Raw genomic sequence first — 27,135 nt, forward strand, 5'->3', positions numbered from 1 at the left:
GTTTCCTTCAATTATTTTAAAGTTAAGTAATGCACCCTTCATACAGCAATCTCTCAATTGTAATTTGTGAGCATATTTAAAGTCTGTGAAGTATGAGGGCAAAAAATAAACAAATAAATAAATAAATAAAATAATCATTCATTAATCTTAATCAAGTTAAAATATAATTAATCGAGATTTAGATTTTAGGCCATATCGCTCAGTCCTAACAGAGATCATACAAATTAATAAGAATTAATTGTTTTTGGATTGCATTGGGCTTTCCCCCTTTATCTTGTCATCATCTACATCACTTCCACACTGATTGAACCAGTTTAATTCCTTTAACCACTTCTGGAAGGGATTGAAAATAGACAAGCTGCCTAAATTCTGCCTGAATTTAACATAATCCACTTGTAATTATACTGAAATAAACGTAAATACCGGGTGCACTAAAAAAAATAAGTTTGCTGTTTAAACTTTATTGTTTTATGTTCAACCCACTTAAATTAAAAAAAAAACTAATAAGTTAACTTAATCCCTTCAAGTTATCTCAACACAAATCGATTGTGTGTAACCTATTGTTTTTTTGTTTTTTTTTACAGTGTGCATGTAATGATTTTTCAAATACTGTACCTAATTTACTTTGTCCTCAACACAAAAAAAAATAAAAAATAAAAAGACTTTTGGTGCTTGTTTATACTACTAATTTAAAACGTGGTGAAACAACACAATTCGTAAGCTTTTTTTGGAACAACTTTATTGTCTTATGTTTAATCCACTTAAATTTGCAAAAACAAAGTTAACCAAACTGATTTGTGTTGGGACAACATGAAGAAATGGTGTAGAACCAAGCATTTTTTTTACAGTGAAGTACCTCCAATAAAGGTGGAAACGACATGAGGGTAAGGAATTACTATCCAATTTTTCATTTTTGGCTGAACTAACTATTTAAAGTCGTGCATTGTTGATATTTCATATTAAAAACACATTTTTAGACCAAAATCAAGAGGGGATTTGCTTTAAAATCCAACTTAAGAATAAATGTACATGAAAGAAAGGCTTCAACATCAATCTATAGCAGAAACCTATACTTTATACAGATCCTTTAATCTATTTTCTTCTTCATCGATAGAATAAAAAAAAAAACTTTACCTTTCTACCTCTCCTCGTCTCACAGGCCAGGAATTCAGGCTGTAGTGCAGAGTGTCTGTTTATGCCAGTTTTGAGCTTGAAAGACACAGAAAGAAACATAAAGAGGAGCCTGTAATTATCATTGTTGGTCTACTGTCCTGTCAGTTCGCCCGCCAGAGAGACCGGAGTGATCTTTTGGCAGCACTAGGACGAAAGATCAAAGCTTTGGACCTTTGATCAATGCTAAAACAGCCCGCGAAACGTCTCAGCGGAAAATCAGGATGGAATGCCTGAGAAAATAAGAAAACTGGACCCTGGAAAAGCTCGGTGAAGACATCTTCTGTTTTCCTCCATTTTTAGACAGTGTGGGCAGTTTGATTGTTCAGAATTTGGGTCCGTAATTAGGATGGTCAAGATAAAGAATAAAGCTTTGATATAATAGATTAGCTGCACCTACCAGTTTTATATTATATTATATTATATTATATTATATTATATTATATTATATTATATTATATAAAAATATATTCAGATAACTTAAAAAATTTCTCACATTACCGCAGTTTACTCGTCATAGTTCAGTTCTTCATAGTAAAACTGCGGACAAATTCCTCTTTATAAATCAAATATCTTTGATAGAAATACAGTCTAATGATTACAATCAACCAAAAATATGTCAGACAACTGTTAGTATTAGGCAATGGTTAAATGCGGGTTAATGGGTATATATAGACAAAATCAGAAGTGTAGTCATGCCACAGGCAAATGGTTGATACAGGCGGCAGACAACATAAATGAGAGAACAAGGCAGGAGTCAGACACAGACAAAGACTAGACCAGAAGAATGCACGGTAATGTTGAAGGATAACCAAACAAAACTCAGCAATGAAAGTGTCAAAGTGAGCCATTTATTGGGTCTGTGTAATCAGTACTTGAGCAGCTTCTAGCTGTGTGTGTAATTAAAGGAGAACCGGAACAGCTGTGTGTGTGTGGTGCATGACAGGATTTGTAGTCCAAGTGAAAGTGATTGGGTTAGATCGCTGGTGATCATGACCACCATTAGCTTCAACTTTTTCACTTCCTGTTGGTATTTAGTCCACTGTATGAAGAATTTCTGGGTATGAATCGTCAGTTATTTAATTTTGCTGTCCTCATTTACACAAACTATAGTGTTCTGCGCCCTAGTAAAAAACAAACTGTCAAAAACGTTATTTCTATTTTGGGCTGTTTGTGTATTATACTACACTTACAATCATTTGGCCACTAGCTTCATAAAAAAAAAATCATAAAAAACTTGTTTCCAACAGGTTTCTCAACCACTCCACAGACCCTCTGTTACTAATTTATTCAAATCACTGTCACAATCATTGAAATCTGTGATAAACTGCTGTATTTTTGGTCTTTTCTCTTTTATTTCTCCTGTCTACTCTTTCTTGATGTATTTTCCACCCGTCCCATTTGTAATCGACCCGAAAACCAGAAGAAAAACATCTGCGAGTTCCACATTTGCAACTAATAACCAGTGAACCTGTTCAGTGTTTTCAAAGTAAATCAAGTTCGCCTCACGGAGAACTGGCTGATTTAGAGACAAGAATGAACAGAATCTAAATTCTCCTCAATTATTGTTGGGGGCAACTCTCGGGGGTTGCTTTGAAATCGATCCAGATTTGTAGGCAATTCAATATTTCTTTACCTCCCAGCTACTTCTGCATTTGATTTTATCCATCCATTGCTTAGCCTTACTTTGAGGCTAATATGTCCTAATATGTCCATTTTAGGACGGCAGTTAAAATGAGTTGTTGCTTGACTCCAAGGCTTAAAAATATATATGTATGTATTGCTTTCAGAAACCCCTTGTTCATTTTGCAGTCTAAGGCTGCACAATAAAGGAAAAATAAATATTGTAGTCCTTTGCTTTTCTGCAAGATATGTAAATATATTTATTTTGATTTTAACATAGGCTTATTCTGAAAATGTAGCAGTATATACATTTGTGGGGATCATGAATTATGTAGTATGTATGGCTGCATTTTGTCTTTAAAAGGAACACTACGGGGTGATATGACACTGTTACTTTTCCCGCTTACCAGCTAACCGATTACCTCCATATGGATAGCTTTCCCGCTGTTACAAGGTTTTCCAGTAGCTGGCCATGTACTGTACGTCTGCTGACTTGAGATGCAGAGAGGAGATGACCACAATGATGGGGTTCAAGTCTTGTGAAGAGCTGTTCCAGAAGGAGGGTAAGACAAAAACAGAAGCCAAAAAATTAAATAAATAAATAATAGGGGGGGAATGTGTTAAAAGATGAAAATGTGGTAAAAATCAGGTAGCTGTAAGGGCTTTTCTTTTTCTGGATTGCTTTTGAAAACATTATTGGTTGGGTTTAGGGTGATGAGGTCAATTAAAATCAGATGAAAAGCAAATGTAAGCATCTTAAAGGGGACAGGGCAAATCAGATACTAGAGAGCAGTTGATTGGTCAAGATTTGATTAGAAACGTTGATCCTTTTAGGTAAAATTGACAAATTGCGAGCTTTGAAATTTTAAAATGTGGTGAAAATCAGGCAGGGTCTTTTCTTTTTCTAGATAAATTTTTAAAACTGTCGGTTGTGTTTAGGGAAGTGGGTTGGCTGGTCAATCAGTGCTTTTGAAAATACTATTGGTTGGGTTTAGAAAAAAGGGAAGGTGGGTCAGTCGATCGGTCAGTCATTCATTCATTCAGTCGACAGCAGCCTCTCGTGGATTTAAGTGAGAACAGCAGGCGCGAATGAAGACTCGCGAGAGAAATTAGAGGTCTCAAAAACAGACCTTGTGGGACATATTTGGCGATCTTTAGAAATGTATATAAGGCTATGTTTTCTGAATGAGCCTTTGTTGTTTGATTTTTTATTGATTGTGGTGATTTTGTAGAGCAGCATATCTGCATAAAACATAATAGACAAGCATATATAGATAAGCATAGATAAATACAATATAATGCCACAATGAAGCAAACATTTCTTTAATATTATGGCTTAACTTTTCAGAGACAAATCAAGAGTTCTGAACTGAGATTCCAGCTCAGTAAAAGAAGAAATCTGTAAAACTTCTCAAAACTGGCAGATGTGGTTGCCAGAATAGCAACAAATACAGTAGAAACTATTGTTATACACCATAGTTTGGCAGTTCTAACATCTTGCGTAGTTTTGTTACACTGATAAAAAACAGTGTTTGTCCAGTGGCTCGTCGCGTACGTCAGAGGATTTGAGAGGTTAGTTAGGTTTAGGGTGCTAGTCAATCTGTGCTTTTGAAAATACTATCGGTTGGGGAGGATGGTGGGTCAGTCAATCAGTCAGTCGACAGTGGCCTCTGGTGGATTTACACGGGAACTGAAGGTGCGAATGGCACTCGCGAGAGAAATTTGAGGTCTCAAAAATCATACACAGTGGCCTCTGGCTGATTCACGAAAACAAAAAATGCAAAAAAACTAAGCTCCTTGGACGTATTTTGGCACTCTCCAACAATATTCATAGGGGTAACTAATCAGAAAGAGCATGGGTTGAGAGAAACATACTGTACTAATATATGGAAGAGGTTGAATGTCATTCACACAACTACTAAACATCAAGGCAACACACATAAAATTAACTTAATGCAATAAACATTATTTATTAACATAAGGCAAAGTAAAAAACTAATGTACATCACTGATGAGAAAAACCCTGTAACATCAACAAGTAATGTCAACAAAAAGCAATAAAGTCTTATGCTGGGAATTCTGTGAAAGTCAATTTACAGTTGTTTACTGTATATATTAAGGAAACTTGGTGTTAACCAATTAACCATTTTTATAGTTTTTCCGTTTATATCACAGTCAGTCTTTTTTCAAAGTGGTTCAGTATATTTTACTCTGATCATCCTGTGATGGAACTATTGAGGATGCACACATTTCAATGTTGATGCTAAAACAATACATTGTACAGCACCATCGCAGTAGCTCTCCTTCCATGACTATCATCATAGCGTTGATTGTCATCACTTCGAGGATTAGCACTGTCTGACTATGAAGCCACTGGACGCATGTGAATACTACAGTGGTGTGTGTGTTGCTGCCTGCATGAACCCTGCTATGCCACTGTCGCGGTATGTGCCGCCACCACAAAGTCTCCCCTGCCTTCTGCACCGTTTTCGGCATTCCCAGAATGCCTGCAGGGAAGCCAAACGCTGGCGAGTGGACTGAGCAGGCTGCCATGAGGAGGGGTTGCTGTCCATTGTTATAAGTTTTGAGCAGTTGAAGCAGGCCGTTTATTGGCTATCATCCCAGTCAGCATTGTGAAGCTGTCTTTGGATGTTGGGGATTGTGATGGATTGGGGTTCATATGGTAACACTTTAGGTCACAATTTGCTGTATTAACAAACATTGTAGCTTAATAAACTACAAATTAGCTGTTTATTTATAGTAAGGTAGAAGTTGGATGGTCACACTTTACAATAAGGTTCACTAGTTAATGTTAATTAATGCATTTACTAACATGAACAAACAATGAACAATACATTTACTACTGTATTTGTTCATGTTAGTTAACGTTAGTTAATGAAAATACAGTAGTTCATTGTTAGTTCATGTTAACTCATGGTGCATCAACTAATGTTAACAAGCATGTTAATAATGCATTTGTGAATGTTCAATTATGATTAATAAATGCTGTACAAGTGTTGTTCATGATTAGTTCATGTTAGTAAATGCATTCACTAATGAACCTTATAGTAAAGTGTTACCAAGTGTGTGATACAGTTTTGTGCGTGTTTGAGCTTGTGTACAAACCGAGAGTTACTAATGTACTGTACATTTACTCCCTTCATTGCAGTCCAGTGTTTGAAATAGCTTCTTTTTGTGACCAGACTTGGGGCCCTATCATAAACCCAGCGCAATGTGGCGCAAGGCACGGCGCAATACTTGTTTGGTAGATTTAGCTTGGCATAAGAGTGGTTTTGAGGTGTTGCGCTACGCTGTTTAAATAGCAAATGCATTAGCGCTCATATGTGCGTCCAGGCGTTCTGGTCTAAAAAGGAAGGTGTTCTGAGGCGCACTGCTGGCGGGTCGCTATTTTAAGAAACTAAAATAGATTTTTCTTTGGCCAAAACAAACCCGGTCTAAACTACCGGCGCAGAGTTGCGCCTTGCTTACGCACTGCTTAATACGCACAAGAGAGCAATAGGCAAATATCTCTACATATGAAAAAAATTTAATATTAAGGATATATATATATAGGATATAATAAGAATAGATATAGGATATAAATATAAAGGATTAAAATATTACAAAACATTATTTTCTAGCCTACATAAATATGAAAAACCACTGCTTTTATGCCTTCTTCATCTCTTTCAGTTTATTCATAACAATTTGCTTTTGTATAATGTTATTATTATCAGCAGTATTATTTATTATATCCATAATTATATTTGTTTTATTAAAAACAAGCTTATATTTGCCCACCTGTCAGGTTTTAGACCATAAGGGGCACAGCATGTGTTTTAGGATATAACTCAGGTTTTTGAGCACACTTTGTTATTATTGTTCATTTATTCGTTTGCTGGAAATTAGAACTGAATTTAGAAATAGTTTTGAAACGAATAATTGCGCTTAACAAACAAAATTATTTATTTATAGACTAATTGATGTCTGTGCATAAAGGTTTCCCTATCCAAGAGCGAAAGTGAAAGTAGTTCCATTATCTCTCATTCTCACGCAGTAGATGCTCTGTTTAACAGTTTTCTGTTAAAAATAACTGTTAACTGTTTGCTAGTGAAATGTTTTTCCACTTAGACTTACTTTGCGTCCTATTAATAGCGAATGCGTTTATGGCGCAACGCAGCTGGCTCTCAAAGGGAATGGGAGATGAGACTCAAATTGGTTTATTCTCAAAACACACCTATAACTCATTAGGAAAATAAACTCAACCCTTTCAGAGCATGCGCCATGGCACAAAGCGGATTTTCCAGTCCTTAAATTAGCAAAAATACATTCTGACATGCCCTGAAAGCGTTTGCGCCCTGCGTTTTGCGCTCAAAATAGAGCCCATGGTTTCAAATCACAGAATAAAGAAATCGCTAACACTTTTAGTTTTAGTAACAATTTACACTATTAGCTACTAGCTTATTACCTGCTTATCATTAAGATATTCAATGGTTATTACTACAAAATTAAAATTTTATGCTACATCACTTATCATATCTAATGTCTAAACACAACTACTAAGGCTGTGTGATTAATCAAATCTCATTCGCAATTTGAAATGTTGCGATTAGCTAATCCAATAGCCTGCGATATGTGCTATGTATTATTTAACTTCCTCCACTCAGAGAAAATGTGTGACTGCCATCGGTGTGTGGTAGACTTACTAGCAAATTGAGTGAGCACACTTTCGTTCTGCCCAATCCGAATTGCGCAGCCGAACAATGCAGAACGCACACATTAAAAAACAAACAAAGAGGAAAGCACGAACGAGGGAGATAATTGCATCTGCCACTTCAGAAGCATTAATAGACTAAGGCCGCATTTACACTGCTCAAGTGACTCAATTCCAATTTTTTCCCCCCATGTGGCACAGATCGGATATGGCCCGTGTACGTGTAAGCAGGAACAAATCACATGGATTCCAACTTACTCAAATCAGATTCAGGCCTCGTTCATATGTGGAAACTTATTCGATAGGAATTGGAACTGTGCTCTCGGGTCTGCAGTGTAATTAGGTAGATCGGATTTTCACCTGTCGATGCGAGTCGCGTATTATTAAAAACCATAGCTAATAACAACAAGTCTGAAACTCTAATTTTAGAACAGACTTCAGCAGTCCAACGTGGACTAAATACGCTTTTATTTTATCACATAGCACAAGTATTTAAGCATGTTAACGAGAGAGAGAGAGAGAGAGAGAGAGAGAGAGAGAGAGAGAGAGAGAGATTGCGAGAGCGTAACATCGACCACATTACCATAAACTTCCATGATAGTGCTTACAACTGGCAACTACGAAATGAAAGAGGGTATTTGTAATTTGTAATTGAATTTGTAAGGTGTTAAACACCGTGTTCCATTCAGAAATTCTCATTTCTGTGCTTAAATCCCTATAAGAAGATTTGTGGTTAAAAATATTGTGGTTGAAGCCGTCAAACTGACGTCAAAAGAGAAGGACTGCCACTAATGCATACGCAAATGGTTAGACTTTGATTGAAGATTAGCAAAACAAACATTTACTTACATAGATTCATTGTTGACATAAAAATAACAACGTGAGCATGTAAAAATAAACATTGTAAATTTTGATTTCACACAGATGTTTAACATTTAACATTAATCACTAACATTTAGCCTAACATTTTAGTCTGCTATTCCACTGACAGGATTAAAACTGGCAGGAATACTCAACTGAGCCAAACCTTTGCCACAGGTCTGCATATGAGAAAGGTAAATATTCAAATCTTCTGTTTTTTGTCACCATCTGCACTGTTTCTCAGCAGCTCAAAGGTTGGAGATTTTCCCCCTTGCTGAATGTTTAAAGTTAGGTTTTCATCAGTTTCTTTTCCTCCAATCTAACACATTTGTAAAATAAGCTTGTCTAGCCGTGAACAGGCCATTTATTTTGGACTCTTTCCATTGGGTTAGTATTAGACTCTGTGGGTGCGTTAGCCAATGAGGTTTCAGCCTCAGTTCTCTGTCTGTCACTATTAAGTCTGACAATGAAGTTAGTTTGATACTGATGGCTGTATCAGACGTGCGTGCTGGATTTGTCTGAGTCTTCTCATTTCCAGATATGTTAATGAATGTAGGTTACTAATAGCATTTACATGAGAGATGAGGTGAATGCTGGCAGACATCAGGACAATTTGTGTTTGTTTGGATTCCTTTTATCACACCACAACAAGAAACCTAAACAAAATGCTGGTATTTATGCAACTAGACTTTGTTTACACCTGGTATTAAAGGGATAGTTCACCCAATAATAAAAATTGTCATTATATTTTAAAATATATATATTTATATGTTTGTTTCTTGTGTTGAACACAAAAAATATATATATTTTTTTTAAATGCTGGTTGCTCGGACCCATTGACTTCCATTGTAATTTTGTTTTTACCATGGATGGCAATGGGTAACAGCAACCACCATTCTTCAAAATATCTTCTTTTGTGTTCAACCAAAGAAAGAATCTCATAAAGGTTTAATATCACACAAAAGAATAAATGATGAGATAGATTTTATTTGGGGTGACCTATCCCTTTAAGATACACTTTTGACAATCTGTCCACAAATGAATAAAAAATGCTAAAATCACGTAAATGGGTTCTGAAACATTTCTAGTTTGTAAACTTTTGACCACTTAGTAGTGAAAAACTAATTTGGCTGGATTGCTAGTGTAAATGCTCTTGTGTTTGAATGTGTTCAAAAAGACCACATACTCTCTATCTACTGACCTAATGCTTAAACATTATATGATGTGATGTAGAGGTGTAATCTGTACATCTAAAATTATCTTCACTTATTTATCTTCTTTTTGGCTTAGTCCCTTTATTAATCTGGGGACGCCACAACAGTATGAACCACCAACTTTTCCAGCACATTTTTTTTGCAATGGATGCCCTTCCAGCTGCAACCCATCACTGTAAAACATCCATACACACTTATTCACACACATACACCACAGACAAATTAGCTTACCCAATTCATCTATACCACATGCTTTTGGATTTGTGGGGTAAAACCGGAGCATCCGGAGTAAACCCGCGCAAAGACAGGGGGCTCAAACCAGCGACCTTCTTGCTGTGAGGCAATTGTGCTACCCACTGCGCCACCACGCTTCCCCTTTTTTCATTTATTTAAAATGTTAAAAAATGATGGGCAATGCAGTGGTGCAATGGGTAGTACTGTCACCTCACAGCAAGAAGGTCGCTGGTTCGAGCCTTGGCTGGGTCTGTTGGTGTTTCTGTGTGGAGTTTGCATGTTCTCCCTGCGTTCGCTTGGGTTTTCTCCGGGTGCTCCGGTTTTCCCCCACAGTCCAAAGACAATGTGGTACAAGTGAATTTGGTGGGCTAAATTGTCTGTAGTGTGTGAGAGTGTGTGTGAATGAGTGTTTGTGAATATTTCACAAAGATGAGCTGCGGCTGGAAGGGCATGTGCTGCGTAAAAACGTACTGGATAAGTTGGCGGTTCATTCCGCTGTGACGACCCTGGATTAATAAAGGAACTAAGTAGAAAAGAAAATGAATGAATGAATCAATTAATTAAAAAATTATGTGCTTTGTGCTGTGTTGTTTTTTATTGTTATCTGTTGTCTCCTTTTGCGATCGTTAATAAAAGGTGCATGCTATTTTACACAATTATAGATCTTAACGGGATACACAAAGCTGAAAAACAGTAACGATTGACATCCAGAGTCACAGGTTTCCAGTTTTTCTATCCTTTTTTGTGTTTAATAAACAAAAAAAGGCAAACATTACTCAAAAAAAGTAATTTATTATGTTCAGTCCACGTAAAAAAACAAAACAAAAAAAAAATGTTAGAGGGTGGGTAAACTGAGTATATTTTCAGTTTTGGATGAACTATTATGTAAATGTAACCAGGGAAGTGACATTAACAACTGAATTGCGGATCCACATGCAGTCAGGCAAGCAATGATAAACACTGGAGCAAACAGATGTATGAGGGCAATCCAGAGTCGTAGTCGAAATAGCAGGCAAATGGTCAAAGTCAGGCAGCATACAGGAATAATCAAACAAAACAAAGTAAAGGTTCACAACACGGAAGGCAAGGAAAATGTTGTAATGTTACTTAAACAGATAACAAGACTCAGCAATGAGTATCTCAAAGTGAGCTGTAAAAATGTGTGTGTAATCAGTACTTGAGCAGCATCAGCTGTGTTTGCAATCAGTCAGGATCAGGAACCGGTTTTGTGTGTTGCATGACTGGGTTCTGTAGTCCATAACATGGTGGATTTGTAGTTTGCATACTTCCAGACTATATAGTACACTAAATCAGTATGCGAGCCGAGTAGTATGTCCAAATTCATAGAATTCGAAAATCAGTATGCGAGAAATAACCGGACGACTTACTACTACCTGCAAGATTCTGAAGTGCGCATTCCATGCATGCTGCGCTATCCCATGATGCCCTGCGAGAGAATTTATGAATGGAACTGAAGCAACACAGCTAATGCAGGTAGGTCACATGACCATGACAAAATGTCAGATTTAGTACGTCCGAATTCCATTCATACTTTTCAATTTCGTACTGTATAGAATATACTTTTCTTATGGCTGTGTAGTACGTTTAAATTCAAATGCAGCACCTGAGTGGTAGGTGGTTTCAGATGCAGCCAATGTTTACCAGCGAACTCTGGTGGTTAGATCGCTGGTGATCATGACCCCCCCTCCAAAAAAAAAAAAAAAACCCAAAACAAAGTAAAATAAAAAAAAATTAAAATGCCCCACTTCAGCTTATGGTCTAATCAACCAAAACCCTAAATAGGGCTTAAAAATCTCAGACCTTATTCACATAAGAAGGGGACAGGGTTGCAAACACACACAATGCTATAAGCACCTGAAATTAAAATAGTAAGGCCATTCATTAATCATTTTTGTACCCAAATCACTATGCTTCAAAACATGAAGAGATGAAGAAACTAATGAAATTATAAAAGTGTCAGAAATATTACAAATAAACTAGTTAAGCCTTTGATTGCACTTTAAGCTGAATAATAGTATCTTGCAAAATAACTAATATTATGTTCTGTAGCTATGGCAAAGACAAAATAAATGAGTTACTAAAAATATTATGTTCAAAAATGTGTTGATCAGTGCTTAGGAAATATTTGAAAATTAACAAAATATCACAGGCTAATCATTTGGAGTGCAGCTGTATGTTTATTGAGCCCTCTTTTGACAGAAAAGTGCATTACAACACAAAGAACACATTTTGAACTCATAAACGGTTATGCTACAAAAAGTCTTTTTTTTTTTTTTAGAAGATCTTTTTGCTGACGGAAATCTAGCTTCATTTAACCAATTACAGCAGAAATTTAAATTCCCTCAGAATCTTTTTTTTTTTTTTTTTTCAGATTTTTATAGATTAGGAACTACATATATGCCCATACGTCTTCATTAGATAGTACACCCCCTTAAATCATTGACAAATGCCTAGATTGGTGTAAAGGTAGTAAAAAGCGTTATCAATAATTAATGAACAACTACAATATGTTACTTCCCCCTCCACAAAATGATTTAAGGAAGAGTGGGAGAAAGACTTGGGAGTGGAAATTTCAGAAAAAATATGGCAATCAGGTTTGGAGGATATTAATAAAGACTCTATTAATTCAAGACATTGTCTTATTCAATTTAAAATAGTTCAAAGGTTACATTATTCAAAGAAAAAACTACATAGAATCTTCCAAAATATTTCACCTTTTTATGACAAATGTAATTCATCAGATGTGGATCTATCTAACAGTTTTAGTTTTTTGTTCTAAGATACAGAATTATTGGAATGGAATTTTTGAAGTGCTTACCGAGATGTTAAAGTTGCAATTACAACCAGATCCAGTGCTTGTAATTCTTGGATTCTCTGAACAAACGCATTTGTTGTCAAATACACAACATGCATTGCTCTCATACAGCTTAACTACTGCCAAGAAGCTACTGCTACTGTTCTGGGGAAAAAGGAATCCCCCACATGTAAACTGTGTAAACAGTGGCTTGGAAAAATTGCCTCTATGTTACATTTGGAGTGATTTAGATACCATTTTAAATGAAAACTTGAACAATTTGACAAAATTTTGAATCCTTTTATCTGTTACCTTGAAAAAAAAAACTCTCATAATAATGTATCATTTCTGTAATGTTTAACATGCTTTGTCATCATACTCTGCTCTTTAAATAGGTCTTTGTAACAAGTTTGCTTGTTATGTGTGTGGGTGTCTTTTTATTATTATTATTTTATTTTTCCTTTTAATTTGTCTCATTTGTTGTGCATATGTCATATGTGGACAAAATATGTAAACAGAATTCTTTTCATCTTGAATCTGTGACACAAAAAAAAAAAAAAAAAAAAAAAAAAAAATATATATATATATATATATATATATATATATATATATATATATATATATATATATATATATATATATATATATATATATATATATTATCACCATTATTAAAAATTATGGAATTAAGAAGGTTGACATTTAGGTGACACGGTGGCTCAGTAGTTAGCACCACAGCAAGAAGGTCGCTGGTTCGAGTCCTGGCTGGGTCAGTTGGCAATTTCTGTGTGAAGTTTGCATGTTCACCCCATGTTGGCATGAGTTTCCTCTGGGTGCTCCGGTTTGCTACACACGTCCAAAGACATGCACTATAGGTGAATTGAATACACTAATTTGGCCGCAGTGTATGTGTGTGCATGTGAGAGTGCATGGGTGTTTCCCAGTAATGGGTTGCATCTGGAAGGACGTCTAGAAAGGGCTGTGTAAAACAAATGGTGGATTATTTAGTATAGTATATGAACAACAGGGCGTGCTTAAACTGCAGTCTGTGTGGGTCCTAACGCCCCAGTATATTGATGGGAACTCAATACTGCTCAGTGAGTGCCGTCTTTCGGATGAGACGTTAAACTGAGGCCCAGGATGTTGATCCCAGGATGTCCTTCAAAAAAGAGTAGGAGTTAAGTCCGGCATCCTGGCCAAATTTGCCCACTGGCATCTGTCCATCATGGCCTCCTAACTATCCCTATACCATTATTGGCTTCATCACTCTGTTTCCTCTCCACCAGTCAGCTGCTGTGTGGTGTGGGGTCTGGTGCAGTATGGCTGCCGTTGCTTCCTCCAGGTAGATGCTGCACACTGGTGGTGGATAAGAAGATTCCCTCCATTGTGTAAAGTACTTTGAGTGTCTATAAAAAGCACTATATAAAAAATATAAGTACCTAAAATAAATTTAGAGTATTACAAAAGTATCCACTCAATAAGCTGACTTGTCATAGAGGAACTTTTTTTTTTCACACTTCATCATCAGTTTTGGTGCTAGCCAGATGAGAAGATTAAACATCTCAAGTGTCATTTTAGACATGAAACTACAAGGGTTACCAAGAATTCATATGGTTAGCATCACTGACGTCACAAGCTGAAAAACATTCTCCGCTCACTCTTATATTTAATCTGCTTCTTCTGCAAACATTTACTGGTAGTCTTCACCATGACCATGGTCATCATCTCTCTGCTCCTGCTGGTTTCTCTGCCGCCACGGTTGACTTTCACTGGTGAGACATGATTACACAACAAAATGTTCTTCTGAATTTTGGTAACTTTAATTGAGTGTGTGCTGAATAATATGACTGACTACTCTATTTCTCAGCTCATGTGGGTATAGTGAACGGCAATGAAGCAACACCTCATTCCAGACCTTACATGGTTTCTGTTCAGTATAAAGGGCATCATATCTGTGGTGGATTCCTCATTAATGAAGCGTTTGTGTTGACCGCTGCACATTGCAGAACCAAGTAAGACTGTGGTTATGTCTATTAAATAAAGTGTTAAAACTAATAAATGGTTAATTGCATTCACAACCTTTTCTGGGGGATTAAAGGATAACACAAAGGCTAAACATTATGTTATTATGAATTAATGACGAGTTAAGGCATGTCCTAATCATAAACTAACTTTAACTACAACATAAATCGCAAGAGTTTGTGTGTAAATAACAGCTGCCTTAATTACTTGTTAGTAGATGTTGTTAATGCTAATGCTAAATGAACCAACATGAACTCATGACATGTTAAAGTATAATTATGTCATGACTTTACTTAGGGGGCACATCACCATTAACTCATCCTAAACTACCCATGAACTGTGTTAAAACTGTTCACGTTTATGATGACAGAACTCTTTTCTATTGTTATTCAGTGTAAATACACTATAGTTGGATGTGCGTAAACGGTTTATAAGTAATTAAGAATGAGTTATGGATGAAGTGCCCCTCCAAGTAAAGTCATGACACAATTATACATTAACAGCTCATGAGTTCATGATGGTTAAATTAATTAAAAACTAATTTGGTCCAATAATTAACAAACAATCATGAACTAACAACTTATTATAGTAGCCATTATTCAAACATGAACTCATGTGAATCATAGTTAGTTCATGATTAGCGCCTTGACTCATCATCAGTTAATAATATAGTAATGTTTAGTTTACATATTAACATAATTATTCATGTATTATTGTACTATTATTGTAAAGTGTTACCGTTAAAAAGAAACCAGTTGAGAAATGCTTAATGTTTCTTGCAGCACTACTCTATATTTGACAATCATTGTTGGTGCACATAACCTAAAAAATATGAGCCAAGGAGCCGAACGGATCGGAGTGGAGTCTTATTACAAGCATCTGGATTATTATGATAGACCAAGATATGTAAATGACATCATGCTGTTAAAGGTAACAAAAACAAAAAACCAAACAAAAACAAAAAATAGACAAACAGGCCTGATGTAATATATGATTCTTGACCATTTAACCACTGACTCTGTCTTTCGGTGATTTGTTTGGGGCAGCTAAAGAAAAGGATCACAAGAAGCCAAACTGTAAGTTGGATCTCCATACCAAAAGAAAATGGAGACATCAATAAAGATCCGGTTTGCAGGGTTGCAGGTTGGGGAAGTTCTGTTTTTAATGGAACGCCAAGTCCAGTCCTCATGGAAACAAATGTGAAGATCATGAACAACGCAAAGTGTAAAGAGAGATGGCAATCAGACTTCTTACCCTCACAGATGATGTGTGTATACGGCAATGGAGGAAGCTGCAGTGTATGTAAAAATAAAAAAATAATAATATATATTTTTATTATACTGTACTACATGGTATATTAAATGTGCTACCATCGTTTTTTTTACTACCTCAATATAGTGCTTTACATTACATGATGTAATGCTAAAAAGAGATGGGTGATTCACTGCGCTGTGTTTTTTAACAGGGGGATTCAGGAGGCCCTTTGGTTTGTGGAGACACTGCTGTTGGTATCGCATCTTTTGTAAAGACTGGTCTCTGCAATTCACCTCAATATCCTAATGTGTATACTAACATTTCAGCATTTCTTCCGTGGATCAACAATATAATTAAAAGGGATATTTGACTGCATAACAAAAAATGTGCAGTGCAAAAATGTCTTGAACTGTTCAACGGTGTTTACGTCTTCTAATAAAAGCATCAAGCGTTGTTAAACAAGTCAAATTGCCATTCATGCAACAGTTGAATGAAATTGCAGTAACTGTAGAATGCAGCGCACTTGTACATGTAGATTACAAGAATTTATATTGTCATCCTCACATACAGTTGAAGTCAGAATTTTTAGCCCCCCTTTGAATTTGTTTTTCCTTTTTAAATATTTCCCAAGTGATGTTTAGTGAGGAAATTTACACAGTATGTCTAATAATATTTTTTCTTCTAGAGAAAGTTTTATTTGTTTTATTTCAGCTAGAATAAAATGTTTTTCATTTTTTAGCAACCATTTTAAGGTCAAAATTATTAGCTTCTTTAAGCTATTTTTTAATAGTCAGAACAAACCATTGGATTACAATAACTTTGCGTAATTACCCTAACCTGCCTAGTAAACCTAATTAACCTAGCTAAGCCTTTGAATGTCACTTTAAGCTGTATAGAAGTGTCTTGAAAAATATCTAGTAAAATATTATTTGCTGTCATCATGGCAAAGATAAAGTAAATCGATTATTAGAAATGAATTATTAAAACTATTATGTTTAGAAATGTGCTGAAAAACATTCTCTCCATTAAAGAGAAATTGGGGGAAAAATGTACAGGGGGCTATATATAATAATTCATAATCAAGTGGGAAAACAAAGTTAAATAAAAATGTATCTTAATGTTTTATCTTTTTTAATCTATGTGTTGATGGCACTCATCAAACTAAATGTTTTATTATTACCTTTATTGTTATTATTGAAAGCTGGTATATTGTCCAAAAGCTGAAGACATGGTCTACAATACTTCCAGATCTCAAATAAAGAAAATATTTCATACTTAATTCTGTCATAATAACTGATTGTTCTTAGTCAAAGTATGTTTGCAATTTTGTGTGCAGTTTTTTTTTTTTTTTTTTTTTTTTGGCCAGTGGTTTCATTTGACACCTAGAATCTAAATAGCTGATCCTGCTACAATTGCTGTGAAAGTTCACCACATCCATTTCAAAGGTGTAAAACTACTCTTGCCGTTTCAAGAAAGACCTAAAACAGAAGCACAAGTGTATCTACAGACTACAAAGTATGTTTCAAATAGAAGCAGCTTAATGCATTAAACTAAATAAACTGCAATTTTACAATTTATCAAAATCAGGAAATTACACTAATTATACATGGATACACAAACAAAAGAATTTTTCAAATTCACCTCTATTTTCTAGAACCCAGTAAATTTGATCTGAGTGACCATGCGGCAAGCTAATTTAGCAATAAAAAGTGTTTAAAATCTCACTATAATGCAGTATTTGATCCCATAATTAAATGGAAAATTAGTCAAATAACTGCAAAAAGGTCCAGTCTTTGAGAAAAAAGAACCCCCCTTTTCACTAGGCTGGCCAATGGCTTTAGTATTATTACTATCACAATATTAAATGGAAAATAGCATATTAACAAAAGGCTGATGACATATGGTCAACTTAGATCTCACAAATAGCACCAAGAGTATAAATCCATCATAACTGTTTATTCTCTGTCAAAAAATACTTTGTATTTCACACATTGCCTGCATTTTTTTTTCTCAGATTTTGATTCCCCACTGCTTTCAGTTGACACTTGTGGTTGGCGCTCAAACTTAAATAACTGATATTGCTAAAATGGCTGTGAACTTTTACCACATTAATTTCAAAGGCATCAAATAGCTCAATGTAGCAGCCTATAGAAAATGTATTGAACGGCATATGCAACAAAATTGGATTTTTCTACCTAAGGGGTGCCCAAACTTTTTCTAATGAAGGGGAAAGAATCTAAGCTTGATTGAGAGCTGTGGGCCGAGTTAATACAATTTTTCCTAAATTATTTCATAATAGCTGGAAATAAAAGGTAAAGATTACTTCAGCCATATTTACTAATGCATTACATGTTTTTGAGAATGTGTATTATTTTATTGACCTTATTCTAAAATGCGGAAGTGCGCCTGTTTTGACGATTGTCTTAGAACTTCCGATTCAGTCGCCTATGGGAGAAATGACTAGGAATAATAAACGGCAGAAAACGGTAAAACTACTTGCTCTACAAACAAATGTTTGCATGACTATGCAGACCAAGTAGAATAATATAATAAGAATATATCAAATTGCAACATCAAGCAGCGTAACGAGCAGTTTTAAACGTCAAAAAATGAATGGAAGTGAATGAGACTGGAACTCTCAAGCCAAAAAGATTCAAATGGCAGCGCCCGCTGGTCGGCGGAGAATAAGGTGACTATACTAGTCCTGCTGAACCTGCCTTAGCCTTGATTTACCTGCTGATGTCTTTAGCTTTGTCCTCTATTGGTTAAGTGACAGCATTTACATCCTTTAAAAATCTGGTTCATTTAACATTTGAGTTAAGTTTGCTTTTTTTGTGAATCAACATTAAAACAAATAAACAAAATGTTAAATTAACATAGTAATGAGATTCTCTGTTAAAGGCATTTCCCAACCCTCCCCAATCATTTTCCTTCTGGCACCACTTGAATAAATGGGACAACTTTGGCCCGTGGGCCCTGGTTTGGGTATCTCAGCTCGTTTGCACAAGTTTAGTGCGCCCTCTAGTGGTACAGACTGAAAAAACACCCATAAATATATCTGTAAATTCGGACTGTGAAATATGAACGAATATGCTGAAAACACATTCATCGATTCGTCACTTAAAATAAAGTTTATAATTGACTAAAATTACCGTAAGGGTTTTTTAATCTCATGCTATTAATGGCTAGAATATGCTACTTTGTTACAAAAGGCTGCACTGTCGGATGGTTTTAGTCATGCCACCTTCATTTAAGCCACAATGAAGTTTTACCATCAGAGTACCGCTTTCTATACCACAAAATGAAAGAAAAACTATTAGGGAAGCTGAACGTGCCTAGTTCTCTCGTTATATAAAAGGTATCATTGAGAGTCAGTCAAAGTCTTCATCATGAAGATCATCATCTCTCCTGCTGACTTTCCTGTTGCTACACCTGACCTTCAGTGGTAAGACTGATCAAATGATTTTAAAAATGACTTCGATCTGATCTCTCTCAGCGTATGTGCATGTCAGTCTAGTGAACCGCACAGAAGCCAAACCTCGTACTATCAACTTTGATTTTGGACTAAATAAAATAATGTAATTGGGCTAATAAACTCACCACAAAGGTCAGCCACTAATATTTATAGATAAAGTAAAGTAAAATTGGCCTGGATCAGAGGTGCCAATTCTGCCCAGACATTTTCTTTAAAAAAAAAAAAAAAAAAGGCTAAAACACAACCTGATTGAGAGCTGTGGGCTGAAGGTAAATATATAAAACTGTATTACTTTGAAGTTTCCATGAGTAATTATCTAATTTATTTCCTAAAATTTAAAATAACTGCAAAACATTTCTTTGAACTATATTAACTAATGCAGTATGTTCATTTTTTGAAATAAAGAACTTATTACAGTAAAAACATAAGCAATCCAGTTAATAACACAATGGAGTTCAATGCTGAATACACCTGCCTTTGCCTTGATTTGCTTGCAGATGTCTTGTACATTGCCCACTATCTGTCGAGTGACTGTATTTACAAAATTAAATGTCTGATTCATTTACAAACAAAGGAAATTACAAAACATACAAACAAAAGGTTATATTAAAATCGAAATGATGATATCTGTCAACAATATTCGCCCCAATCTACTCCCTATCATTCTCCTTCTCCTCTCAAATGCTAAATCAAAGATTAGTATGAGCCAACTTTTGTCCACAGGCCCTAGTTTGGGGCTCTCTGGCCTGAATGTTGTGTTTGATGACAGTTTTATTTCAGCAGTCAAAGCCTTGGGTTATCATCTAATCTGAAGAATGGTGCTCACTGACAGTATAGCATCACCATCTTGGGTATTGAGACCCACACAGACCAAAGGCCCCATCCCATTTGTTAAGATACTTGCACAAAGTTTAGGGTCCAAACTTCTTTCAGTAATAAAAATCCCAAATGACCTTAAACTCTTTAATCTATTCATTCAGAGAAGTTTCAATGTAAATAAACAGCAGTGAGCTGAAATGGTCAGTATGGTAAAAAAGAAACTACAAAAACAAAACAAATACATGCATGATTTAATATATTTTATACCACTTAGTCTTTTTTTTTTTTTTTAAAGTCTTTCGTTTTCTTTTACCAGCGTTGTTTCAGTTGCACTTGGAGAATAACAAACTTGCGTGTGCAAATGACACCAAATGTGATTGGCCCCTAACATCTTTATTCTGGGATTACCACTCTAAATTAATACATTTTAATAAAATAAATTGTATCTCTGAAAGCTTACTAGGGCACATATGATTTTTACTGGGGCACATTTTGTTTTTTTTGTGCACCGTCTTCCCGTACCGCCCACAGCAAGATGCCTAAATACGCCACTGTTTAAGACTAAACATGACAAAAAATTTCTAAGAGTATGTAAGTAAACACACACACAAATCTTAATGTGTCCATTTTAACTCTTCCTCAAATCGAGTAAAGCTGCTCGAGAAACAGTGTCTACCCTGCAAACTAGCCGCACAACCTGTTAACAAAACATTGTGTTTTTTTTTAAAGAGCCCATATTATGGGTTTTTGAAAATTCCCCTCCATGTAGTGTGTAACACAGCTCTAAGTGAAGTGAAGTATCCAGCTAAGGCTTAAATCTGTTAGTGTACAGTGTTTAAAACGGTTGATTCATCTATAAAAGAGTCGACTCATAGTGCTTCAAACGAGTCGCCTTGATACCGATTCATTAGGTGTTTCGCCATGACGTACGAACGAAACCAAGTTATTCACGTGCACGCGCAAACCCGGGAGATTTCAAACCTGAGGCCCCCCCCTCTGACGCAGAAACCCAGACACACACACACACACACACACAAACATGCCGGTCGATTGAAGTCACACTGCAGATGGATATATTGAGTCTCTACCCAAAGATGAAACCTCAGCATTATAGCCAAGCAGTTGGAAACTACTGGAAACTTCTGGAAACTACATGCTACAAATAATACTTTATCAGCGTTTGTTAAAGGAAGGATCAGTAAAGAGTAACTTACTGCTGGACGTCAGGATGGATTTTTCTTCCTCCATTTCTAAAGTGTAAGTACTTGCGATTAAAGTTGCCTCGTTGACTCTAGATGGCAAATGTATTTAGTTGTGATTTGTTACTTGTAACCGCGTGTACTGTATCAGGTTCTCTTATCGCGTGCAAAGTCACGTTAAAAACGTGACGCGTGCTGCTTTGTTAACGGAGCTCCGTGGACGAGGAGTAGTGTGTGTGTCTGTATGTGTGTGTGTGTGCTGTCGTCCGGAGATGTGTGTGTGTGTGTGTGCGCGCGCGCGCGCGTTGTCGTCCAGAGCAGGGTTAAGTGTGTGTGTGTGTGTGTGTGTGTGTGTGTGTGTGTGTGTGTGTGTGTGTGTGTGTGTGTGTGCAATATGTGTGTGTGTGTGTCTGTGAAAAGAGCAGAGTGAGAAGCTAGGAGATCTCCTCAACTGTTTTTGGAGTTTTTGCTCAATAAAATAGTTAGTCGTCTGAATTTTCAAGTCCATAGTCTGTATTTACATTGACCCACTGGCAGCTAAAATCCACGCCTACACTATCGAGCGTGTATGCACTGTGATTACTTTTATATTGCTGATTAGCTGTTTGGCATTTCACTCTCTGACTGAAGGCAGTCGACCAATCGCGACAGACTGTCATCGGTCCAATCAGCGCAGATTAGCTTCGCGCTAAGGAGGGGTTTGGGAACAAATGAATCACTGGACGATTCATACAGGAGTCGCTGGAATAATTAGGTAAAAATAAATGCAGATTATAAGACCACGAAAGTGTTTTTTTTACCTTGGAGACCCTTACAACCAAGATATGACCCTATTTCATGTATAATATGGGCTCTTTAATGAATAATGCATTTTTTATAATCATCATCACCCATTTTAGTTATTTTATGCACCATTTGGGGTCCCCTGGTCGCCACGAGACCCTAAACATCCGGTCAGTTTGCTTATGATTTAGGCCGGTGTTCTGTCGATTTGTCCTACCTCCAATTCAAAAATAGGTAGTGCATTTTGATGACACTATATTTTACGAATCAGATTTTGCTACCACTGTAAATTTTAATGTGGAGTAGTGTGATATGAAGCTGTAATATCACCCGAACCTACCTAATCCCTAACCCTAACCTTAGAGCTTTTTAAATACAGTGTTGGTAGCATAATCTGATGAGAAAGATAACTTGTCAGGACACCTCAACTATCCTCTAGTAATCCCTGACTAGTCCCACACTTAAGAACAAGAAGGCAAATACATCAATAACAACCAGTGAGATTTCGTATAGGAATATTAAAATGTAGGAAGAAAAATAGGTGGATTTAAAGGGATGATAGTGTGATAGAATGGTAAAATATGGAAAACATTAGGATTGACAGGTATGTCTCAGTCATGTTTCACATACAGAATGTGTGAAGCATGTTCTCTTGGGTTGAGTGCGCTATCTAGAGGTAGAGACACAAAATAAAGACGACAAAAAAAGCCACTTTATCTTCAAATCTCAAATTTTCATTACTTCTTTTAAAAGTTGCTGACTCCACCCACTTCTCGTGTTATTTAATAGTGGGCATCACTGCGAGCTCACTGATAGTCTTCATCATGACCATCACGATCATCTCTCTGCTCCTGCTGGTTTCTCTGGTGCCAGACGTGACCTTCACTGGTGAGACTGACTGTTGAGATTTACACATTTGTGAATAACATTTAAATGGCATATAATTGACTAACAACAAAATTTCTTTCAGCTCGTGTGGGTATAGTGGACGGCACTGAAGCAAAACCTCACTCAAGACCTTACATGGTTTCTCTTCAATATGATGGGGAGCATATTTGTGGTGGATCCCTCATTACTGAAGAGTTTGTTTTGACTGCTGCACATTGCTGGGAAGAGTAAGAGTTGTTTTTAGTACGAACTGAAATGTTTGTTTTTTTCTGAACGACATATCAGCTGCTGTGTATTCATATGGCAATTATATATGCTTTTTCAACAGAGGTGACGTCCTGACGGTTGTGGTTGGTGCCCATGATTTGAGTAAAAATGAAATTTACAACTCCTATGAAGTGGCATCCTACATCCCACATCAAGACTATGAACTGAATCCTGATCTGAATGACATCATGCTTTTGAAGGTATCAATCTGTAATTATTTTATTTGTAAAATTTTTTTGAATTTCTACTGAATGAATTAAATGTATTTAATTCATCTTTGGGACTTCTGTTTTGAACCTTAAAACATTTACCAGTATAATTATACAAAAAAGTTTACAATTTACAATTGTGCATTAAAGCTGAAGAAAAAAGTCAGACTGAGCAACAGCATTGGACTGATATCATTACCAAAAGATGGAGAAGATGTTGAAGCAGATACTATCTGTAGTGTTGCTGGTTGGGGAGATTTGTGGAGTAAAGGCCCAGTGCCTGATCGTCTAATGGAGGCAGAGACAGTTATAGTGAATGATGCAGAGTGTGAACGCAGATGGGGATCTGAATATGTGGCGTCAGAGATGATCTGTGCTTATGGCCATGGAGGATCCTGCAATGTACGTATGAATAATGATTCAGATTTTATGTTAATGTACAAACCTTTTTCACTAGTGACGTGCTTATCTGTGTTTTTAAACAGGGGGATTCAGGAGGTCCTTTGGTTTGTAATAACACTGCTGTCGGTATCACAGCTTTCGGTGATGGTTATCTCTGTAATTCCCGTCTCTATCCTAATGCTTATACTAAGATTTCAGCATATCTTCAGTGGATCCGATTCAAACTTGAAAATGTTTAGTAACTTCATGAAAAAAAAAAAAAAAACATGAAATGTTTTTCTTAATTTTTTTTTTCCATGTCTTTCAATAAAACAATCAGTTTACAAGCATCAGTGAGTTGAATTGTCCTCATTGTCTCAAGAATTTTTAATACAATATTATCACTTGACTGGTCTTAGCATTCCGTTTGTCCTACAGGTTGGAGTGTGCATGTGTTTGCCAACATGTGCCTCCAGTTTTTGTAGTGTAAAAATGGTTTTATAGATGTGTGCAATCTTCATGAAAATAGAAAATGCTTTATTTTGCATAATGTTTAGGTCATTTTAGAAAAAAAGATATCAAATTTCAAGAATAAGAACAGACTATTTGGTTGTTAAAATGGCCACAAATTGTTTTTGATCTGTAAGTCAACAGGAGGTTTTATTTAAATATGGGGACACATCTTGACAACTTCTTAAATTTCCAAATTTCAATCTGAATGGTGGAACATAATAAAAAATTATTGATTAATTTAACCAGGCTGGTAAATAAAATAAAATAAATGAATGAATGAAATAAAAAAATAACAATCATCTGTTGCCTTTTCCTAAACTCAGTGCTAGAGGTAATTGCAATTTCTTACAATTTAATGTAAATGCCGTGAGTGTGATTACTACACTGTAAACCCAAAAAGTTATGGCAGGGCCTGAGTGGGACTCCTTTTCACCCCCGGAGTTTCAAGCCATAGACCGGCCCAAATCTGTGCAATATCTGAATATATAATCTGTGCAAAATTCTTTAAAGATATCCAGTCCTTTGTAACAATGGTCACACAAAAAATAAAAATAAAATATGTACACCTACATAAGTAACCCAAACAGAATTATACGTCTTAACACTAAAAATAAAATAAAAAAATTACTCAGGTGAGGTTTGAATTCGGGTCGGCAACATCGTAACGGAACATGCTGACCACTGGACCACAATGGCACTGTTATACTAGAGCGTTTGGAATAAAAAATAAGTATTGCAGTGTTATCTGCAAGACTCGTGACCACAGTATTACTTTCTGATGATGGTTCATTCCTTTTCTCCCCTTTTTAAATTTCTGATCAAGTTATGTTAGATTTATTAATGTAGTGATTCATCTGATTTTCATTGAGCAGGTTTAATATTCATTAATGTTAATCATGCAAATTATTTTATTCACTAAGGTGCCGCTGTTTGGGGTGGAATGAGAGTTAGTTACCTCATTATTAACCTGCAGGCTGCATTTTGCTTACGGGGCTGCGAAAATAATTAAAAAGAGCAGAGCTGCGGCAACACAATGAATAAAAAGAGTGAGGCTATGGTCAATTAAATAAATAAATGAAAAAAGTGTGACTGCTGAGAGTGCAAGCAGCTAGGGACACTGGTCCTCTCAGCCAAAAAACAGACCGGCCCATCTGGAATTCTCCCGGTCCTTCTGATTAGCCAATCTGGGTCTGGGTTATGGTAACTCAAACCGTTTGAGGAAACCGATTGCAGCAAACCATTTAAGTTCAAAAACTAATTCTAATGATTACTGTGAAATTAATCCATTTGAGTAAACAAAGCAATTTGACTAAAAACCCAATAAATGAAGAGAACTCAAACCAACTGAGTACTATAAAACCAATAAGTAAAGGCAATAAACTGCTACAAACCATTTGAGTTAAAGGGCACCTATAGGCTACCCCTTTTCCAGATTTAAGATAAGTCTTTTTTGTCTCCAGAATGTGTCTGTAAAGTTTCAGCTCAAAACATCCTTCAGATTATATATTATGGCTTTCAGAAGTTTATATTTTGTAGCCCTAATCATCAGGTAGTGGTTTTTGTGAACTGTGCCATTAAGGCTAGTCCTTCAAGCCCAACATTTCCACTTGCTTGTCAATATGCCTTAATCTCCTTCTTCGGCTGCTTCAGACAACAGATAGACATGAAGGAAGCAGATCTCACCTAACTTTTGTGAGAAAAACAACAGTAACAACTTTACCAACGAGTATTTGATGCATTTGTTGTGGAGTTGCAACGATGAGTCACACACAATGTCATTACAAAGTTAAGGCACACACGCAGACACACACACACACACACGCACGCACGCACGCACACACGCTCAAACACACACACACACACACACACACACACACACACACACACACACACACACACACACATCGCGGACACACACAGACAGTGCGCGCATTTAGCTTTGCCCTCTTTTTTCAAATGTTACAGGATACAAGTTAATATCCACGGCTGTATGTATATCTGTTATGTTAATGTACAAAATAAACCTAATTTAATGTCTACAAACTGGGATTGAAGCGTCTTCTTTTATTATTGTACAGACATGCGGCTATGGTGATTCATTACAAGTTTTATAACATTTTAAACTTGTAAAACTCACTCATGATCACATCTGATAATAATTGATGATCCTAGCGAACTGAACAGACCTTTTAATCCTGGTTACTTTGTGCACATCCTGTCTTGTTTATATGATTATACACATGACTACCGGGACATGTTAATATGCAGCTGTCAATCAATTCAGTGGGCGGGGTAACCGCTCCAATTGGTCCACCGTTTTTATGTTGTTAATTTAAAAAAAAAGGGCTGGGTGTGTTTACATCACCCCAATATGACGGTATATTCACTATATCTACACATATGTCTGCCCAAACAGCTTGAAATGTAGATTTTTCATAGGTGTACTTTAAAAAACTAATCTATATGAGTATTCTGAATTTATTACATTTAAGTTGAAGGTATTTAATTAACTCAATACCTTCAAAATTTTTCAAATGAATGTGCGACAAGACTGATGACACTCAATGAAGAAGCCGATCAGATTCAAGAACCAGACAGAATTGTTGTGTGTGTGTGTGTATACATATATACATATATATATATATATATATATATATATATATATATATATATATATATATATATATATATATA

General features: G+C 36.0%; 1 protein-coding gene across 1 annotated transcript; it reads left to right on the top strand.

Moving 5' to 3' along the window:
* The first annotated feature begins 1,288 nt into the window (after nucleotides 1-1,288).
* On the top strand, nucleotides 1,289-24,278 carry si:dkey-21e2.4. The gene is made up of 12 exons (XM_087304238.1): nucleotides 1,289-1,440; nucleotides 3,204-3,356; nucleotides 14,332-14,403; nucleotides 14,499-14,643; nucleotides 15,436-15,583; nucleotides 15,700-15,951; nucleotides 16,119-16,185; nucleotides 22,973-23,071; nucleotides 23,154-23,298; nucleotides 23,400-23,538; nucleotides 23,698-23,949; nucleotides 24,033-24,278. The coding sequence occupies exons 2-12, from the start codon at nucleotides 3,266-3,268 to the stop codon at nucleotides 24,186-24,188; spliced, it is 1,566 nt and encodes a 521-aa protein (XP_087160364.1). The 5' UTR covers nucleotides 1,289-1,440; nucleotides 3,204-3,265; the 3' UTR covers nucleotides 24,189-24,278.
* Nucleotides 24,279-27,135: the final 2,857 nt, after the last annotated feature.

Source organism: Danio rerio, chromosome 22 (genome assembly GCF_052040795.2).
Source record: "Danio rerio strain M-AB ecotype USA chromosome 22, GRCz13ab, whole genome shotgun sequence".
Classification (NCBI taxonomy): Eukaryota; Metazoa; Chordata; class Actinopteri; order Cypriniformes; family Danionidae; genus Danio; species Danio rerio.